This window comes from Sapajus apella, unplaced genomic scaffold (genome assembly GCF_009761245.1).
Source record: "Sapajus apella isolate SASKATOON/1434 unplaced genomic scaffold, GSC_monkey_1.0 scaffold184, whole genome shotgun sequence".
Classification (NCBI taxonomy): domain Eukaryota; kingdom Metazoa; phylum Chordata; class Mammalia; order Primates; family Cebidae; genus Sapajus; species Sapajus apella.
In genome coordinates this window covers 297904-318942 of record NW_022437124.1, presented here as the reverse complement: position 1 = coordinate 318942, position 21039 = coordinate 297904, and the positions used below count along the sequence as shown (strand labels likewise).

At 41.5% G+C, this 21039-nt stretch overlaps 1 protein-coding gene across 3 annotated transcripts; it reads left to right on the top strand.

The window, feature by feature from the left end:
• Positions 1 to 78: 78 nt before the first annotated feature.
• LOC116543194 (histone H2A type 1-C) lies at positions 79 to 16108 on the top strand. Of its 3 annotated transcripts, none has more exons than XM_032268602.1 (3): positions 79 to 678; positions 4094 to 4175; positions 15940 to 16108. In XM_032268602.1, exon 1 carries the CDS (start codon positions 166 to 168, stop codon positions 556 to 558), a length of 393 nt encoding a protein of 130 aa, XP_032124493.1. In that variant the 5' UTR covers positions 79 to 165; the 3' UTR covers positions 559 to 678; positions 4094 to 4175; positions 15940 to 16108. The 3 variants fall into 3 exon arrangements, with proteins under 3 accessions (XP_032124493.1, XP_032124494.1, XP_032124495.1); XM_032268603.1 differs by lacking the exon at positions 15940 to 16108 and adding an exon at positions 7981 to 7998; XM_032268604.1 differs by lacking the exons at positions 4094 to 4175; positions 15940 to 16108 and adding an exon at positions 1547 to 1562.
• The last annotated feature ends 4931 nt before the right edge of the window (positions 16109 to 21039 follow it).

The window sequence follows — 21039 nt, the reverse complement described above, 5'->3', positions numbered from 1 at the left end:
ATTGGCCACCTGACTGACAATTGCTACCGGCCAATCAAAAGGTCGTATTTACTCCCTGGGAAATAGCTATAAAAGCAGCCATGTTTTACATATTTTCTGATCTTGTTTGTTTTCGCGTGAGCCTTGGTTTCTTGTTTTGGTGCTTTTTTTGTTTGTTTGATTGCCATGTCTGGACGTGGTAAGCAGGGCGGTAAAGCTCGCGCCAAAGCGAAATCCCGCTCTTCTCGCGCTGGTCTCCAGTTCCCCGTGGGCCGCGTGCACCGCCTGCTCCGCAAGGGCAACTACGCCGAGCGGGTCGGGGCCGGCGCGCCGGTCTACCTGGCGGCGGTGCTGGAGTACCTGACCGCCGAGATCCTGGAGCTGGCGGGCAACGCGGCCCGCGACAACAAGAAGACCCGCATCATCCCGCGCCACCTGCAGCTGGCCATCCGCAACGACGAGGAGCTCAACAAGCTGCTGGGCCGGGTGACAATTGCTCAGGGCGGCGTCCTGCCCAACATCCAGGCCGTGCTGCTGCCCAAGAAGACCGAGAGCCACCACAAGGCCAAGGGAAAGTGATTTCATAGGTGTCTGAACTTCCGGAAACTATCAAACCCAAAGGCTCTTTTCAGAGCCCCCCCTACCGTTTCAAAGGAAGAGCTAACCTCACTGCTTGTAGGTACTAGGAAAAGTGCTAAGGTAAGTTAATTTTATCCTACTCCGGAGCAAAGTGTATTCCTGCTTTTAAGTTTTTTGGGAAACGCTGGTACTAAAGGTTGGCCTGTTTGTATGTAATAGTAGGTTAGCTATTTATGTAGTGTCAAGCACTGTCATATCGCAACGAAATAGCCTAGTTAACGTTTTGTAAGTCGATCATAGTGCCTAACTGTGGTTGATATGCAGAGATGCCTTGTGGTCCAAAAACTTCTGATAACTTTAAAAAAAAATTGAAGGTAAAACTAGCGTGATGGTAACCTTGTTTGGTCCTCCGACTAGTCCCCTTTCTATTTTTTAGTTTAGGCTGCAGGCAGCCTGCCTTTCGTAATTCTGTAAGATTTCTAGGTTCTGTTCCTGCCAATGTGCAGAGTATACTGTCAAAAACTTAACCAGAGAGTTGAAAGGTGTCCCTAATCTAGAACAACGTTTGACATTCAACGAAATCAAGTTAGTAATATTTTAAGAGGCTCAAGCGTCTAGATTTCCAATACGGCCAGAAAAGGGGATACAGTGAGGCCTGTGGCCTTTCAGTAAACCTTTGCTTCTGCTTACGTCTGACCGTAGCACTTTGGGAGGCCGAGAGGGCGAATCGCCTGAGGTCAGGAGTTTGAGATCCACCTGGCCAACAAGGTGAAATCCCCGTAACTAAAAAGAAAAAAAATAATTACTAAAATTAGTTGGGCGTGTTGGCACGTAACTGTAGTTCCAGCTACTCAGGAGGCTGAGGCAGTAGAATCACTTGACCCTGGGAGGCGGAGGTTGCAGTGAGCCGATATCACACTACTGCACTACAGCCTAGGCAACAGTGAGACAGTCTCAAAAACAAATAAAAAAGCCTCTTTGCTTCTAGGGATCTAGTGACAGCTGCCCCACCCACAGGAAATGGACTTCTGGGACCATAGACAAATCTCTAGGGAACCTATTTTCCTGGAATCTGAGAGTGTCGCCGAGGTTTTTTTCCAGATCTCGGTTTCTGCCTTTTCTTTTTTTTTTTTTTTTTTTTTTTTTTTTTTTTTTTTTTTTTTTTTTTGAGACGGAGTTTTGCTGTTATTGCCTAGGCTGGAGTGTAGTGGCGAGATCTCGGCTCACTGCAATGCAACCTCCGCCTCCCGGGTTCAGCGATTCTCCTCCCTCAACCTCCCGAGTACCTGTTACAGTCGTGCACCATCATCCCTGGCTAATTTTTTGTATTTAGTAGAAATGGGCTTTCACTATGTTAGCCAGGCTTCTCATAAGTTCAAGCAATTCTCCTGTCTCAACCTCCCGAGTAGCTAGGACTACAGGCGCATGCCACCACGCCTGGCTAATTTTTGTGTTTATAGTAGAGACAGGGTCTCGAACACCTGACCTCAAGTGATAGCCCGCCTCGGCCTCCCAAAGTGCTGGGTTTACAGGCGTGAGCCACTGTCCCTGTCTAGTTTCCGCTGTGTTCGGAAGTAAGTGGGTAAGGAAGTCTGGGGGCGGGTAAGTCTTACTTATGCCTCAGCGCCCATCTGCTCAGACTGGCCAAACAGACTCAGTCGTTTAGTCACAGGCGTCTGGAACTCCATTGAAGCGTTTTGCATGAAATCGTTTCGAGCCTCCAAACCTGACTGTGGCAGAAGATGATATTAATAATAATCCAAGTGGAAGCTGTTTACTGCTGACCTCCTACTTCCCAGATACTGGCACCGATTTGGAGCCGTTCCAGGCTTTTCCGCCCTTCCCTCCCTCTACCCCTGTTTTCCCCTGCAACTACCCTCAAAGGAAAAGGTACTGTTTGGGTGATAACAAAGTGGCATAAAAGCAAATGATCACTTTTGATGGTCACATGTTAGAATTTTCCGAGGATATTTTGAAATTAAGACGATTCTGATGGGCAGCTGGGGTAAGAATCATCAGAAATGAGGAAGGTCTGGTTTCACGGGGCTCTTGGCCAGAGTGCTGTGAGGACCGGATTCTTCCCCTAAGCATTTCCTGTGTGTCTGAGAACTTGGATCCTTAGGTTGGAATTGCATCATATGGGCCTTGGAATCCTTTTTATTCCCAGGCCAAATTGCCTTTGATCCCACCTCCCAATAGGTGAGAAACCTTGGCCTAGGGCTTAACCTCTTCATGCCTCCATCTCTTCCTTGTATACTTTTGCTTACTTGCAATGAAAAGAGCCTGGCTCAGTAAGTGTAGATTCTGAAATCAACACAGGCTGCATAAAAGAGATGGCTTATTAGGCACTTACTGTGTGCCAGGTACATTTAACAAGCTTCCAGTGTGTTAATTCATTTAATCCAACAATTTGAGAGATAGGTTTTATCCCTATTCTGAGTCTTGAGATGAGCAAACTAAAACTGCTTAAAGAACTGTCTTAAGTTCCGAGGCCAGGAAAAAAATACTTACAACTGCTATTTTATAACCAATCTCCATAAAAGATTATTGTCAGAAAACTAGAATGAGTAACCATACATAATGGGTAAACTTTGTCCACATACCAGAATGTTACCCATGGCTTCCTAATCTCTAAAGAATTTAAGAGAACGAGGAAAGATTCAAGCGACTCTACTGCCTCAGCCCCCTGAGTAGCTGGGACTGCGCCACCACGCCCTGCTAATGTTTGTATTTTTAGAAGAGACGGGCTTTCACCATGTAGGCCAGGCAGGTCTTGATCTCTTGACCTCGTGATTTACTCGTCTCCATCTCTCAAAGTACTGGGATTACAGGCATGAGCCATCACGCCGGGCCTTATTTATTTTTTCAAGATGGAGTCTTGCTCTGTCACCCAGACTGGGTGTAATTGTGTGATTTTCACTCATTGAAACCTCCTTTTTGCAGGTTCAAGCAATTCTCCTGTCTCAGCCTCCCAAGTAGCTAGGACTACAGGCGCGTGCCACCATGCCTGGCTAATTTTTGTATTTATGGTAGAGAGGGTTTCTCCATGTCGGCCAGGCTGGTCTCAATCTCCTGACCTGAGATTATTTGCCTGCCTCAGCCTACTAAAGTGCTAGAATTACAGGCATGAGCCGCCCTGCCTTAGCCTGATAAATCTATTTTCAAAGGAGTAAATATGACCATTGCACCTTCAACAGAAATTGGAATATGGCACATACATTTCAACATAAAATGAATTATCAGGCATTGAATTAGTATAGTCATATTGAAGAAACGTCAGAACTTCATTGGTCGTTATTATTATAGTTGTTTGAGTTGTAGTTAGGGTAAAGTAAGGGAGCCAACATGTCTGAGAATTTACAACTTGTACACATTGCCTACAGTTGGAATAAAGTGTGTTAAACTCCAACCTCTTTGGTATGATGTTGGGACCTAAACTTTTGCCACATCCTTCATTGTCTTAGCATACTTAGGCTGCCATAACAGAATACCAGAAAGTGGATGGTTTAAACAACAGAATTTTTTTTTCCCCCAGATCTAAGAGGCTTGGAACAGAAAAATTTTCTTATACTTTTGGAGCCTGGAAGTTTAAGATCAAGGTGCCAACATAGTTTCTGGTGAGTTCCTGTCTTACAGATGGCTACCATCTCACTATGTGTTCATGGTGTTTCTTTGGTGCCTGAGAGGAGAGTGAGGTCTAAGTTTCTCCTTATCTTTTATAAGGACACCAGCCCTACCGGGATTAGAGCCCTATCCTATGATCTTTGGTTTCGTGTACCTCCTAAAGGCCCTATCTCCAAATACAGTTACACTGGGGTTCAGGGTTGTAACATATGAATTTCAGGGGACAGTTTAGTCTATAACATTCTGTCCCTCGCCTGCCAAAATGTATGTCCTCCCATGCAAGATAAATTTATTCCATGCCAACAGCCCCCTGAAAGTCTTAACTCATTTTTGCATCAATTCTAAAGTTAAAAGTGTTACCTAAAAATCATCTAAATCAGGTTATGGGTGATAATCAATGTATGATTCATCTGGAGACATTCGTTTTCCAGCTTTGAACCTGTGAAACCAGAAACATTACATGCTTCTAAGATATAGTGGTGAAACAGGAATAGGATAGACATTCCCATTTGAAATTAGAGAAATAGGAAAGAGGGAAGGCGTAATGGGTCCTAATCAAGTCCAAAACCTGCAAAGGCAAATTTGGTTAGATTTTAAGAAAACTCCCTTTTGGCTTGAATTCCTGAGTTTCAGGCCCACTGGGGTTGCAGCGTCACCTCTGACTCTGTGGGTGGTCTACTCTATCTGCCCTGCCTGACGTCTTATTCTTTCAGTTTGGTGGGGTCCCACCCAGGCAGCTATCTGTGAGGGACTCTCACACAGTTCTGCAGGGCATCCTTTGGAACTTAGCTGGAGTCAGCCTTAACTACCTGTTTCTACCCCCACCCTACCCTATCTGTACTCTGAGTCTGAGTTGAAAGTGGCAGCCCTGGTGGCTCATGCCTGTAATCCCAGCTCTTAGGGAGGCAGAGTCCAGTGGATCACTGAAGGTCAGGAGTTCTAGACTAGCCTGGTCAACATGGTGAAACCCCATCTCTACAAAAAATACAAAAATTAGCTGAGCATGATGCCAGGTGCCTGTAATCCCCACTAGTCAGAAGGTTGAGGCAGGAGAATCACTTGAACCTGGGAGACAGACGTTGCAGTAAGCTGATATTGTGCCACTGCCCTACCGCCTGGGTGACGGCATGAGACTCCCTGGGCAACATGTCAAAACCCCCATTAAACAACAACAAAAATATTAGCCAAGGTATGGTGGTGCATAACTGTAGTACCAACTACTTGGGAGGATTGCTTGAGCCCAAGAGGCAGAGGTTGCAGTGAACTGAGAATGTGCCACTGTACTCTAGCCTAGATGACAGAGCAAGACCCTGTCTCAAAAAAAAATAATAATAATTGTTCAACCATACATCTTTAAGGAAAGCTTTCTCAATTTTTACAATATGGATAGATTGAGAAATCTATTCCAAATCTCCAATTTCTGATTGTGTTTTGCTTAAAAATTGCTTCTTCATTTAGTCTCTTTCCTCTCACATTTTACTATAAGCAATTAGGGGGACCTAAACCATACCTTCAATACTTCGCTTACACATCTCTTCTGCTAAATATTCAGTTTTATTGCTTATAATTTCTACTATCCAGTAAACACTAGAATGTAAATTCAGCCAAGTTCTTGACACATTCTAACAAGGACAGCAATTTCTGCAGTGTCCAAAAACCTGTCCCTCATTTTGATGTAAGGCCTCACTAGAGTTGTTTAATGTTCATATTTTAACCAACATTCTATTCATGATCATTATGAATCTAAGTTTCTAAGAAAATGGAAGCTTTCTCTCCAGCTTGCTTCCTTTCTGAGCCTTTGCCAGAATTGACTTTAATGTCCATATGTCTATCAATAATCCTTTCACAACTGGCCTTTTCTATCATGAACCTTAAACTCTTCCAGCCTTTACCAAACATCACCAATTTCCTAAGCCACTTCCCCATTTTTAGGTATTTGCTGTTGCAGCATCCCACTCCTTGGTACTAAAATCTGTGTTAGACAGCTTGGGTTGCCATAACAAAATACCACAGATTGGTGGCTTAAACTAGAGACATTTATTTTCTAACAATTCTGCAGGCTGGAAGTCTGAGATCCAATGTGCCGACATGTTCAGTTTCTGGTGAGGACGTCTTTCTGGCTTATAGATTATTTCATAGACACTGACAGATAACCATATCCATTTTTTGTTGTGTTTGCTAATAATCAGAGCCAAAAGTGTAGGGCTCTAAATTTACACTACAACAAATTGTCCTGTCATTAAGCATTCACCTCAAAATGACCAGACTGAGCTGTGCTCTAAATTTTAGAAATCTGGAGCTTGGTTCTGATCCCTAGTCTGTTCTGTCTCATTAATGGCGTTTTCAATAACCACGATTCCAAAGACTGACTATATGCAGGAAACTTCTAATTTTACATCTCTAACCTGTCCCTTTCTGAAATGCAAATGTGTGTACTTCCATTTTTGCTTGACATCTCCATTTAGAACTCTAATAGGCCTTTCACCCTGAATACTTTGAAGACATAAGAATAAACATTGTACTCCTTAAGCCTGTTATCCTTTCCAGTTCGTCCGAATTCCATAACTGACACTACCATTTACTCAAATCAACATTCTAAAAGTGGCACTTGCTGCATTTCCTTCATCTCTACAAACCCAAAGTATCTGTGAGTCAGGTCACTTGCATGTTTAATACATGCAATTCAATTATTTCTCCATACTTCTTACCAAGACCTGAGGGTCCACTCAGTGACCACCTCTGACCTCTGTTCATCTCTTCTGCTGTTCTCCTTTGCTGTTCCAGCCACAATGGTTTCTTCTCACCAAGGACAGGCATTTCACAGATTGAGCTGATTCAAGACATTTACCTTCTTGGGCTCAATCTCTGAAATGCCTGTTCTTTGATGTTTCTTCTGATGAGCTCCTTTTCACTCTCAGGTCTCAGCTCTTTTTCAGAAAAAAAGTAGACCACCAAAATAGATTAAAAATCTGAGAATATGAGGCCGAGGCGGGTGGATCACGAGGTCAAGAGATCGAGACTATCCGGGTCAACATGGTAAAACCCTGTCTCTACTAAAATATAAAGAGAGATGCAAGAAAGTAAGCTTTCTCCTTTTCCCCCTTCAAATTATGTTCTATTACTCATCCTGTTTAGATTCTTTACAATGCAGTTTGAAGTTTTATCAGATTTTTGTTGTTTGCCTTTTTCCATTAAACTCTGCTCTGTAACTAGGAATTCGGTCTGTCTATTCATTCACTGTTGTGTCCCAGCATCTACTAGAGGGCCTGATATTTAGTGGAAACACAAATATCTGGTAAAAAAAAAAAAAAAAAAAAAAAAAAACAAAATAGATATTTTCTAGCCCAGAAAGCTGTTTCACTGCCCAGAGTTTGGTTATCTAAATTTCTATATAAAAATGTATATCTACAAATCATTGTTAATACGTTACCTACTCACCTTACCCGGCTACCAGGAACACAGTAAGGTTTAGAATTATGCCCCATTTGTTTTCGACACCCTTACCATTTTCCCAGTTTCTGCACTAACCTCTCCAGACTTCATGTATATTGATAAGTCTAAGTTACCTAGATTGTTAATTCTTTTAAGGGCCTGTTCTCTACTAGATGGAATTATGCAGCAAATAATTCACTTTAATATGCTCTGGGTCCAGGGTTAATAGAGGTTTGCTTAAAATCATGGAAAGAAAATGGTCACACAGCTCGAGTGATCAAATCTGTGCTGTTTCATCCACTTAATGTTTATTTTGTGATAATGGAACCTCCCAGCTTTTATATTTTCTTTCTTTTTTTGAGACAGATTCTCGCTCTGTTGCCCAGGCTGAAGTGCAGTGGCACAAATTCAGCTAACTGCAAACTTCACCTCCCAGGTTTAAGCGATTCTCCTGCCTCAGCCTCCCAAGTAGCTAGGATTACAGGTACGTGCTGCTATGCCTGGCTAGTTTTTGTGTTTTTACACATGGTGTTTCCAACGTTGGCCAGGCTGGTCTCCAAATTTGGGCCTAAAGTGATCCTCCTGCCTTGGCCTCCCAAACTGCTGAGATCACAGTACTGAGCCACTGCACTTGGCCCCAGCTTTTATGTTCTAATGCTGAGATTATTCAGTTAACACTCTTATCTAGTAGGATAAGTTTGTTGAAGAATTCTACCTAACCTTATTCCCTGTGCTTTTCACATGTATGTCTACCCTGAGCCTTCTCATCCTTTCCATAGATCTTCAGTAAATACAGGGGGAAAAAAAACCGGAATGATTATGTTGACAGCAAAACATGTTTGTGCAGAAATGGACTACTCACTCTCTAAGCTTCAGAGACTTAGGGGAGTGTATTCCTGAGTTATCTGTCATTGTAGCCGTCACTAGATCTTAAATCCCAGTTGCTACACTGAAGGGCATTATTCTTTTTAGAGTTGTGCTTTGCAATACAGTAGCCATTAGCCACATGTGACATTTTAAATTTAAATAATTAAATCAAAAATTCAGTTTCTCAGTCTCACCACACTTAAAGTTGCTTACGTCTACTGTATTGGATACGCAGATATAGAATATGTCTATCATCACAGAAAATTCTAATGAATTGCACTGGGGTTGGTACTTCTAGTGCTTCTGGGCTAATGTGTTCAAGTGCACATAACTAGCTTCCTCCAGGTGGAATCAGAGTATAACTTTGCCATATAAAATACAAGACACCCAATTATATTTGAATTTCAAACAAGCAATAAATAATTGTTGAAGTATGCCCATCGTTACATCACCCCAGATACTACATGAGACATCCCATACTTAAAAATAACAACAAAAAAACTGCTGTTTATCTGAAACTCAGATTTAACTGGACATTCAGCATTTTTAATGTGCCAACCCTATTTGAAGAGCAAAATTGGACTGTCGAGCCTAGAGGACAGGACACCACAGGGAATTTGAGAAACTGAGAAGGGTTGGTACCTGTAAAGAAGCTAACTCATTATGAAGAAAAGGATCTGTAAGGTTTTCTGTATGTGTAAGGAAGGCCAGGAAGGAGGTTTTCAGATATATTCACTTTTTCTTCTCTCTTAGGTTGAAAAAACTCATTTTAGAGAGATGCCAGGATCCTGAGTGCCTGCCAAACCTACCAATTCTAAGGAATAAGTGGATGGATGGCATTAATGTTCCTGCATCATTGATTGATTCTGCATCTGCAAATTTTTATATTAAAAACATTGTACATCATGTGTGTGGGGGGGATAACGAGGGTAAAATGGAGAGAAAGAATATTATCGAGGGAAAGTTCTTTTGAGTACAAAATGTGTTTAAAGTATTACATCCACAGGATTCAAACGATTTGAAATAAAAAGATATATAGAGAAAATCCACGCCTCAACTTATCCCAGGGGATTACTTTCTTTTTCTTGTGTATCTACCCAGTATTCACTCCTGCTGATGTCAGTCAATAATGAACGATAGGTTATGAGAACATGCAGAGCTTCCATGTATTGCATCATGCAAATGCATTATATTTTATGTAACCTGTCCCCTGTTGGTAGGCACTTGATTTGTTTTAGTATTTTGCTGTCTAACATTTCTGGGATTATTAACCCTGATTTACTGCAAAATTGAAATTGCTGTGCTATTCTGCTGGAATGGTGGTAACTGAACTGAAAATTCTAGTTACTCTTGGGTTAGGCTCAAGGTTCTTCTAAAAACTATGTGAGCCGGACATTGTGGCTTACTTATTTCTGTAATCCCAGCACTTTGGTAGGCCAAGGTGGGCTGCTCACTTGAGGTCAGGAGTTGGAGACTATCCTGACAAACATGGTGAAACCCCTATCTCTACTAAAAATACAAAAAATTAGCCAGGCGTGGTGGCATGTGCCTGTACTCCCAGCTACTTGGGAGGCTGAGGCAGGAGAACTGCTTGAACTTGGATGGGGAGGTTGCAGTTAGCCAAGTTCACTGTGCTCCAGCCTGGATGAGACTCTGTCTCAAAAAAAAAAAAAACTATGACCATCATTTAGTTATTTTGAACCTCAGTTTCTTCACCTCTAAAATAAAGATCATGTGTATGAATTGTTTGGTGCTCTAAAGATCAGCACAAATAATTTCATTTTGAAATTACATTTAATTTTAATTGTACTGTGAAATATCTTAATTTTGAAATAATTTTATTTGTAATGTACACAATCTTAATGTATAATATATACAATACATTGTAATGGAAGCAGATTTCACAAATTCCACTCTGGCATATGGAAATAAAAGGTGTAATGCAAAGGGAGAGGAAGGCATGTATCATTAATTTTCTGCCTAGGACACCTCCCTGGTTAAATTGCCATTTCCTGCCTGCCTTGCACAGGAATTAGGAAACATCCTCCTGACCTGCTTGCCCTCTTTTGCCTTCTTTTTCATCTGCATTCAAGGTCTGGTTTTAACACTGTCTCTGTTACTCTTAAAAATCTGTGTGTACTGGTAGCTGGGGACCTGTGTGGTCACTGCTGTATTCCCAGCTCCCAGCATGGTTCTGAATGCTGAGAGCTGGAAATACAACAGTGGATGCCTCATTGGCAAATAGTCACTCAATAAATGGCTCATGAATTCATGAGGCTCACTCTGGTTAGAAATTTCACTTCTGGGCCGGGCGCGGTGGCTCATGCCTGTAATCCCAGCACTTTGGGAGGCCGAGGCGGGTGGATCACGAGGTCAAGAGATCGAGACCATCCTGGTCAACACGGTGAAACCCTGTCTCTACTAAAAATACAAAAAATTAGCTGGGCATGGTGGCGCATGCCTGTAGTCCCGGCTACTCGGGAGGCTGAGGCAGGAGAATTGTCTGAACCCAGGAGGCGGAGGTTGCGGTGAGTCGAGATTGCGCCATTGCACTCCAGCCTGGGTAACAAGAGCGAAACTCCGACTCAAAGAAAAAAAAAAGAAATTTCAGTTCTGGCCCTGAATTTTCAGGAGCTGGTGAGACAGCCACTTTTATCTCATAGGCTGAGTTGGAAGAAGGGACACCCAATTTATTCTTAAGAAATACCTTGCCAGGTACTGTGGCTCAGGCCAGTAATCGAGCATTTGGGGAAGCTGAGGCAGGCAGATATCTTGACCCCAGGAGTTTGAGACCAGCCTGGACAACATGGCAAAACCCCATCTCTGCAAAATATGTAAAATTTAGCTCAGCGTGATGGGGCTGCACTCTGGTCTCAGCTACTCGGGGGTTGAGGTGGGAGGATTGCTTGAGCCCTGCAAGTCAAGGCTGCAGTGAGCCATGATTGTAGCACTGCATTCCAGTTCTGGGCAATAGAACAAGACATTGTCTCAAAAAGCAAAAAAGGCCTATATAATAAACTTATAAAAAGTGGATTTTGTGTGTGTGTACACAAACACAACCCTGCACACACATGCACTCAGGTGTTCTGGAAAAACACAGGAATCTAGAGCCAAAAGACTTGAGCTTTTTGTTCCAGCCCTGCCACTCACCAAGTGTCTGATGGGATTAGTTACCTGCCATGTCAGAATTTTTCTTGTGTAAAATAAGATAATAGTACCTTCCAGAGTTGTGAAAAACTATCAAATGAGATGGCACATGAGAAAACACTTTGTTCCTTGTGAAACCTGACATAAATATGTGCAAGTTTATATAAAGACTATCATCTGCCTATCATTTTCAAATATGGAAAAAGTGAACGCAGGAGAGGATGTTGGGATTTCTGGCAGAGATTTGCTAGCTTCCACCTGCAGAGATGGAAGTAATAGGGATTCTTAGGCCTTAGTACTAACTGCTTCTGGTTGCAGTTTGCCCCCATGGCTAAATGAAGCTTTTAGAAGAACCAGCCTGACACATGGAATGTGGAATGGTGGTGGAACGTAACCGCACACCTCCCACCAAGTAAACTCCAGGTTCAGAAGCAGCAGCCCCAGTTGAGGGCATGCATGTTTGTAACTCAGCTGAGCCACCTTTCCAGAAGCAGAGGCTTTCCAAACAGGATGCCCCCCACTCTGCCCATTCTGCTTTTGGTTCAACTTGACTTCCTACCTTCAGTGAGAACATGGAGAATTCATCCTGACTGGGTCCCTGAGCAATGTTGGCATAGGAAAGAAAAATGAGGAAGGCCCTAGGTAGACTGGCCCTGTAGGAGGAAAGAATCAATGAAAGAGCACAGAAAGAAACTTGCATTTCCTTTATGACAGTTCCTTCAAATTGAGGATGAAGAGGCTGAGGTTCTGAATTGGTTGGCACAGAAACAAGTCAGTGGCTTTTCCACATCCACACATTGAGTTATATTTCTGCCCTTTCATTGTCATTTTCTCTGATCTCCAATTAAAGATCTAAGTGGCATTTTGAAGCTTTCCTTTCTACTCTGGCCAGTGTACCATTGGTAGTCTGAAATTGGCCATAATGGCAGTATTTGTACCATGGGAACTAGCATATGGCATATCAGGGCTTTTTGTTTTGTTCTTCGATAGCCAGTAAACATATCAGCACAACACTGCCGTAAATATTCTCTGCTTCTTCCTGGTAAGGATAACCTCATCTCTGTCTCCCCACTCCCCAACTCCGTCTGGCACAGGCACATGGGGTCACTCTATTGTGCTGTTTTCCTACCCAGAAGGGGCCGTCTCAAGTGATCCCTGTGCTTCTGGTCTGGTTAAGTTCCATACTCTTTCCTAGGAGCTGTACTCACTGCATATGTATCTATATTGTTTCCCACCTCAGCTGTTTTCATTTCTGCTCTCCCAGTTTTATGACAAAGCCTAGAACACTCTTTTTGCAGAGACTCACCTGTTTGAATTTCACCTTCACAGTAAGGCCCATGGATGACTATTTTCACACTGTCAGAGGGGCAGGGAGGCCTTCTGAGAAAGTGGTCTCGTGGATGGTGATGCTGGGAGTGTGAACTGTCAGCAACAGCATAGCTAGGAATGTAGTGAGCAAAGGCACCGTAAAGATGCAAGCAGAGCTCTTCAACCAATGACCCCAGGGACTTTCTCTGGGTTGCCTGGCAATGAACTGGGAACAATGGATGCTTCTTTCCCCGTGGGAGGATCAGCCAATGTTCCCAGGTGCTGGAAGTCTGGCTTTCTCAGCTGACACCCACACAGAAAATGTTTATTCTCTTTATCAAGTCCGCTTTCATGCTTTCACTATGAAAAGGAGCAGCCCAGGCTGCGTGTGGGTCCCTTTCTGGAGCACAGCCCCTCTGTGCTTCAGGCTGCCCACTTCCTGGGCTCACGGCTCCGTAGGCTGCAGAACAGGCACTGTGTATCTGCAGCCCTCTGCCCACTGCTTCCAGGTGGCACAGGCGACTCTGTGCCTGCTGACAACACAGGCAGAAGCCAAGATTGGAATGAAATTCAGAGGAAGGTGGTGGACAGTGGAAATGAGTGGATATAAGCTTTCATAAAGGGGCTAAGATTTAACTTTTAAACCATTATTCCAATCACCTTGTATCTCATCTTCTCAAATTCTGTTAATGAAAGTCACAAACCAATAGCTCTCTTTGTGATTTTCCATTTATGCCCCCTTTCTGTCGTCCATTGTTTGCCCACTATCTCTTTTTCCTCTCCGTTTAACATTAGCTATTTTTAAAGGAGCACTTTAGAACAGTTTCCTTCCTATTTTGCACTGCGTAGTGTTGAAATATGTGGAGGCTCTACTGGCACATGCCACAGATGCCACAGTGGCACTCAGTCATGCAGGACCTAAGAGTTCAGCTTCTGGTTTCTGGTAGGCCCACATTTGTGTCACGCTACAGAACTTGTGGATCAGTCCTCCGCCTTTGTGACTAGAAACCAGACTGCTCAGGTCTAACTTTTAGATCAGAAGCTGTGCCTCAAGATGAGATCGCTATTCCTTGTTGCCCAAATTTTTTATGGTTTACTATGCTATCCAAACTAATAGATCCATTTCTAAGCTCCTTCACATGATTTAATTCTTTCCAGGGCTGTTAGACCAAAGGCTTCAGACCCCTATGTGGGCCTCTCCACAGGACAGTGCACCACATGGCTGACTTTCTTCCAAAAGAATGAGCAAGTGAGAGGGCACAAGAAAGAAGCCATAACCTTGTGTAACTGAATCTCAAAGATAACACACCATCATTTTTGACATATTCGATTGGTTAGCAGCAAGTTCCTAGGCACAGCACACAGGAAAGGAGATAATGCCAGAGGATGAACCCTCAGAGGCAGGGATCATCCTAGAGAATATCTGCTACACTGGGTAAATCACAACCTGTTCAAAACAAGGCAAAATGTCTTCTTAATATGACATCCTTAAAAATGGAAGTGCACCTCTGTGTTTTCTAGGGCACTTTGCTAAGTGCAAGTACAGGGTCACATGCTTAGACATCTAAAATTGTAGAAATATTTGTGTTTGAGTTTCTGATTGTTCTATCACTTGCCCATTTACTCTCTGATGCTGCTGTTCCTCAATGGAAACTACATTTCCCAGGTTTCCTTGCTCTTTAGTTTCCAGTAGAATTGGCCAATGAGTGGCACTGATGGAAGATGATGGTGGAGCCAGAGTATGTCTCTTTTTCTTTGTTTCCTGAGGCTTCTCCAGCTTCCTTGGTACTTTGACTCCAGTCCTACCACAGAGCCTTTCTCCTGTTGGTCTCAGTTCCTGCCTTACCAGACTGTGCTCTAACCACTTGACTCCAGCATGACCTCTTCCCTTTGTTCCTAGAGGACCGAGGTGGCAACTTTCTGCTGCAGCTTATCTGTGGGTTGCCCTCACCCCCTCTCTTGGGTCTCTCCACTTTTTCATCACCTGTTTATCAAATTACATCTATTTAATTTCTTCTATATGAAATCTCTAGAATGGACTGTACTTATTCCCTGACAAACAGTAGGATTGAATGAGCATTGCCCTTTCCTGAGCAATTCATGTGCGGAGAGCACAGTTTGGAGTTTTTGCCAGTCCTAAATATCTGACCTGGTCCTCATGCTGCTGGAAATCTAGAGGATGGTCACTTCTTCTGGATGTACCTTCACCACTCTGGGCTCAAGATTCTTGTTTTGTAAAGTGGGAGGATTTGTGATAAATGTGGTCCCTTAATCTCTGAATATTGGGAACTCTAGAATTTTTCCGTAAGGAATATTTAGGAACGGCATTCTGATTGGGAAGTGGTAGAAGCATTTTATGAGACTAAAGTGGGAAGAAGGGAAAGAAACAGGTAACATAAAACCCTGAATTGTCCGTATTCCTGAAGGTGAGCGTGACTGGTAGAAACTATGAGGAAAGCTGACATGATAAAATAAGTGCATTATCTTACAAATCACTTCGTGTTTTTCAGTCCACTCCCTGCTTTCTGCCTCACCTCCAAATCAAGGAAGAGTGCTTAGGAATAAAGTTCTAGCCTGGGCAACATGGCAAAATGCTGCCTCTTCAAAAAATAAAAAAATTAGCCAGACATGGTGGCGTTCACCTGTGGTCACAGCTTCTCTGAAGGCTAAGGTGGGAGGATTACTTGAGCCCTAGGGGCAGAGGCTGCAATGAGCAGAGATTGTGCCACTGCAATCCAGTCTGGGCAACAGGAGTGAGACTCTGTCCCGGAGGGAAAAAAAAAAGAATAAATGTAACAATTAGGAAAATAAAATTTTTTGGTACTTGGGATAACAATAATTTACAAAGTAGAATTCGTTACTAGAAAAATCTCAGGAAGAGAGGCAGCTATCTTAGCTGTAAGAATATGGACGATTAACATCTTTGGGTATGATTTTGTCTGTAGAGTACATACTTTGAGCTAGGTACTATTCACTGAATTGTTCACTGTATCTTTTCCACAGAGCAGAATGCAGCACACAAGTGTCCCTGGGATAGAAAACCCGACTGATCAGAGACCACTGCTTGATGAAAATGTCTTTGATTACCACTCTATGCTCAGAAATTATCTTCTAATTTGTATCTTTGTCTCCACACCAGAAAGTAATGCAATAAAAACCTCTCTGATACTTATTTTTAATATAAAATGTCTTTTTAATTATAATTTGATAAAGTAATGGTATGGTTTATAAACCTCTCTCATGTGAATTTAGGTTTGAATAATCAAAGTAATAGATATTCTTACCATGTGCCAGACATTGTTATAAGCACTTCAAAAATATTATCTAATCCTAGCAACAATCCTACTAAAGTAGATAATAGTTGCCATCGTGAATTTTTTTGTCAAATTACATAACTCCTCAAATCTTGGTGGATAATAACAAGAAGGGTTATTTCGGGCTCAAATTCTATTTCTGTTTGGATCAGCAATGGCTCTGAAACATATCTTCTTCATAGCGAGATCCAGGCTGAGAGAAATTGACATAAAGGGATCTCATTATGTTCAAAGATTCTGCAGGAAAGTGGACACATTCTATTTCTACTCATATTTTATTGAGTAGAAGCAAAGCAGCTCACATGTAAAGACTGATATGCAGGTAGTAGGAAAGAGTGCTCCTCATATGGAGAGGAATATTGTAAACCCATGTCAATGGGCAAGAATATATAATACTGCCAAAAAGGGAGGCAAAAACATGGGAGCAATAGTACAATTTACTGCAATATTCCTGTCCAAATTTTAGGCTTGAGAAAATTGAGAAATAGAGTGTAGTAAGTTTCTAAAGTCACCTAGTAAATGATGGAGAATTGAGATTGGAACGGAGTAGTACATCTCCAGAACTCTGATACCCAGATTCCAAGATGTCTCAAAAAATTCTCATCTGGTATTCCCAGGCTTGTGTATCTTCCTCCCAAATTGGATAGCTCTGACCTATGAAACTAACAAATATTGTGACTCCCAAAGTTAAGTCATAAATGGTATTCTGACTTCTGTTTCACTCTCTCTTAAATCACTCTGGGGAAAGCCAGCTGCCAGATACTGAGCCCTCGTGTAGCCCTACAAAGGGTGTCATGTGCCAAGGAACGGAAGTCTTCTGTTGATAGCCAAAACCAGCTTGCTAGCCAGGTGAGCCATCTGGGAATCTTCCAGCCCCATTCTTCAGTGTAAGTCTACAGATGACTAAAGTCCCAGCAAATATCTTGACTCCAGCCTCCTGAGAGAGCCCATGTTGAAACTACTGTTCCCTCATCCTCAAATTCCTGAATCATGGAAGGTGTGTGACATAATGAATATTTACTATTATTTTAAACCACTAAATTTTGGGACAATTTATTATGTAGCAATAGAGTCTACACAAGAATCGATCTGTTAAAACATTATGCAAAGCTGCCACTGCATATAAATTAGCGATTATGTGTAAATTGAAAATCCTTACATTTATAAACAAACAAATTCATATAAGGGGAATGGAGAGGGAAAAGCAAAGAGATATTAAGGAAACAATAAGTATCACAGATAAAGAGAGAAACTGAAAAACTGAAGATACACAAAAAGGCCAAATGCAATGTATTCATTAAACCACCTCTTCCAAAGACAGTGGCCAGAAGTTTGAATAAACAGATGCTGAAAAGATTGTTTTAAAAAATGATTATAGGTTCAATGTTAAACGGAGTAGAAAAGTTGTTTATATCGCCGAACCTAATGTAGCCTATAGTAAACTTTATGAATATGTTGCAATAGTCTAATTGTCTGTCATAAATTAAACAGGTATATTATACTTAAAACATGTTCCTCTGTTACTAATTCTATGCACATCTGCCTCCTAAGGCCAAGGAGACTGAGAGGCATAAGAAGGAAGATGACAAATCGTTTCTCAGAAAGAAACATTTAATACGGACTTATAAACAGAAGCCACGTCTCCTGACAAGTTGGTGAATCTGCCCATTCACCTTTACCCCATCCCAGGCCCCAGGACTGAAAGACCATAGAGAATTTGCCTAAGGGCAGGATTATAGTAAGTATGTATTTACAATAATAAGATTGTTTTGACCTTAAAGGCAGGATTTATGCCTGCCACCATCACCAGCTGATTTTTGTGTTTTTAGTAAAGACAGGGTTTCACCATGTTGGCCAGGCTGGTCTCAAACTCCTGACCTCAGGTAATGTGCCTGCCATAGCCTCTCAAAGTGCTGGGATTACAGGCGAGGCACTGCACCAGCCCAGCCAGTATCCAGTTAATTTTGTTTTCCAACATTACTTAACTTTTATCTTCTTCCCTCCCTTAAGTGTTACTATGTTATTATTTTTTTTCCACCACTATGGAGAATCTATATCACATTTTGGTATTTTGTATTTTTTATTTTTACCACGTATGAAAAACATTCTAACATTGTGAAATACTAAGAGAATTTTGTTTTTTTGCAAAAAGTTGCAAAAAAAATTGCAAAAATAGTATGTAATGTTTCTTATTGTCAACAACTGTTTTCCTCTAATGTTAATGTTTTACCTAGCCATATATAATGATTGGAAATAGGAAAGAGACATTGGTAAAATACTAACTAAACATCAGACCTATTCAAATATCACACATTTTCCCACAAATTTTTTTTTTTCTGTCTCAGGATCCTATTCTGCATCTCACATTGAATTTAGTCACTACTTGTTTCTTAGTCTCTTTAAGTCTTATTAGTTCTGCAATCTGTTCTTATATTTATGATGTTCACACTTTTGAAGAGTGCTGATCAGTTATTTTGAAGAATATCCCTTGACGAATTTCTTTTTGTTTCGGTGGAGTGAATTATGTGTTTTTCACAGGAAATACTTCCAAAACGATAAAATGTCCTTCTCAATGCAATGAGTTCATCATACACATATGTCTCTTTACTTTGTGATGTTTACCTTTGTTAGTTAAGGTGGTGATTGCCAGGATTCTTCATTGTAAAGTTCATTGTATTATGTATATATTCTTTTGTACTTTGCCTTATCACTTAAATGTATATCCTGGAATTCACTGTATACTACTTTATGGAGATCAAAGTCATTTTTGTAGCTGCATATTACTGTACTGTGTAAATATGTCCTACTTTTATCCAACAGTTCTCTTATGTAGGAACATTAAAGTTGTTTGAAATATTTTACAATTCCACACATTGCTGCGATGAATAACTGTGGGCGTGCAACCCAGAGCTTTAATTATTGACTTCAGTAAAAAGAAAAACAATGCTGAAGATATCATATCTATCTAGTATAAAGCACCTCTTTTCCAACTTCTCTCTTTAATAAAGCAATCATGGTACATCATGCTAAAATACAGAAATTCAGAATTAAACTCTTTAAGTGCAGAACTGTGAGGTAAAAGCAACCATGTTCAATCTTCTTTTTTCTTTCAATTTTTCTCACATTTTTCTTCTTAGTTTATAATCATATTTGTAGTTTCGTATTACTCCTATCATGTCCAAAATAAAAGAGCTCTGAGTGTCCTCCATTTTCTACCACTCAGGGTTCCTTAGGGGCTTTAAAAATGTCAATGATAAAAAATTACTTTCTTAGCTCCTTAAAGAACAACATACTTGATAATATTTTATGACTATAAAAGTTCAGGAAATTGCATAAGAAAGACATACTACCACTCTGGACATGTGAACAGTCACAGTAGAAATGTCTTTTACATAAGTGCCTAACACAAAGATTTGTGTATATAACTAAAACTACATGCAGTGAGAACTGGTGTTTTATATTCGATTCTAACTCACTGAAAAGAGAAATATTTTGGCCTTGACAACTAAATTGATTTCACAACTTTACATGCTTGTTCGGATCTGCAGCTTGAGAAAACACTGCTTTATAATAGAGTACTGTACAGGCTTTCAAGTAAGACCAATGTGCACTGGAATCTGGAATATATATATATATATATATATTTTTTTTTTTTTTTTTTTTTTCAGACAGAGTCTTACTCTGTTGCCCAGGTTGGAGTGGAATGGTGCGATCTCGGCTCACTGCAACCTCTGCCTTCTGGATTCAAGCAATCCTCCTGCATCAGCCCCTCGAGTAGCTGGGACTACAGGCGCACTCCGCGATGCCCGGCTAATTTTTTGTATTTTTGTCGAGACAGGGTTTCACCGTGTTGCTGATGCTGGTTTCGAACTCCTGAGCTTAGGCAATCCGCCCGCTTCCACCTAGCCCGACCTGGACAGTACCTCTTACCAACAGTTTTCTCAAGAGAATTTTTTAACCTCTGCATGCCCGTTATCTCCTTTCCAGAGTGGAGATAACTATCCATAACAGAGGATTGTTACATTGACTAAAGAATATAGGTAGCTCAGTCTGCAGCCCAGTTGTGTGTGTGGCGGCGGGGGCGGGGGATGCAGACAGTACATAGTTCAGTAGCCAAAAAATGAAAAATATAACTGATTAAAAATGATAAAAAGGGATAAGGAATGTAGATGCTGTACTAGAGGATTGCAGTAGTCTTCAGGCAGCCATGGTTCAGTCTACCTTTTGTGGTTGGAAAATAATGACTCATTGAATGAGGAACTTTACTCTCCTTTCTCCTTCTTGAGCCCACTGCAGTGGCCAGCCAGGTGTGAATCAAAGAAAGTCAAGATCGAACTGATGCTGCCCCCATCTTCCCAATATATGGTCATATTCAACATGGATATCTTTTCTTCTTCTTTTTTTCTTGTTTTAGACAGAGTCTTGCACTGTTACCAGGCAAAGAAACAAGAATTATCTGGGCGTGGTGGCAGACGCCTGTAATCCCAGATACTTGGGAGGCTGAGACAGGAGAATCGCAGTGAGCCGAAATTGCGCCGCTTGACTCCAGCCTGGGCGACACGAACGAAACTCTGTCTCAAAAATAAATAAATAAAGACACTCATGAACATGTGTGTGTGTGCACACGGCTAGTTTTGAGATAGCCAGCCCTCTGATCAAGAAGAAAGTGAGGTCTTTTGGTATTTCTCTTATTTCATCACAGAAAAGTGTCAAATAGGTGATTGATTTCGTTAGCTACCAATCCTCAATCTTTTTTACCCAGGCTCGACGGCACTGGCACGTTCACTGC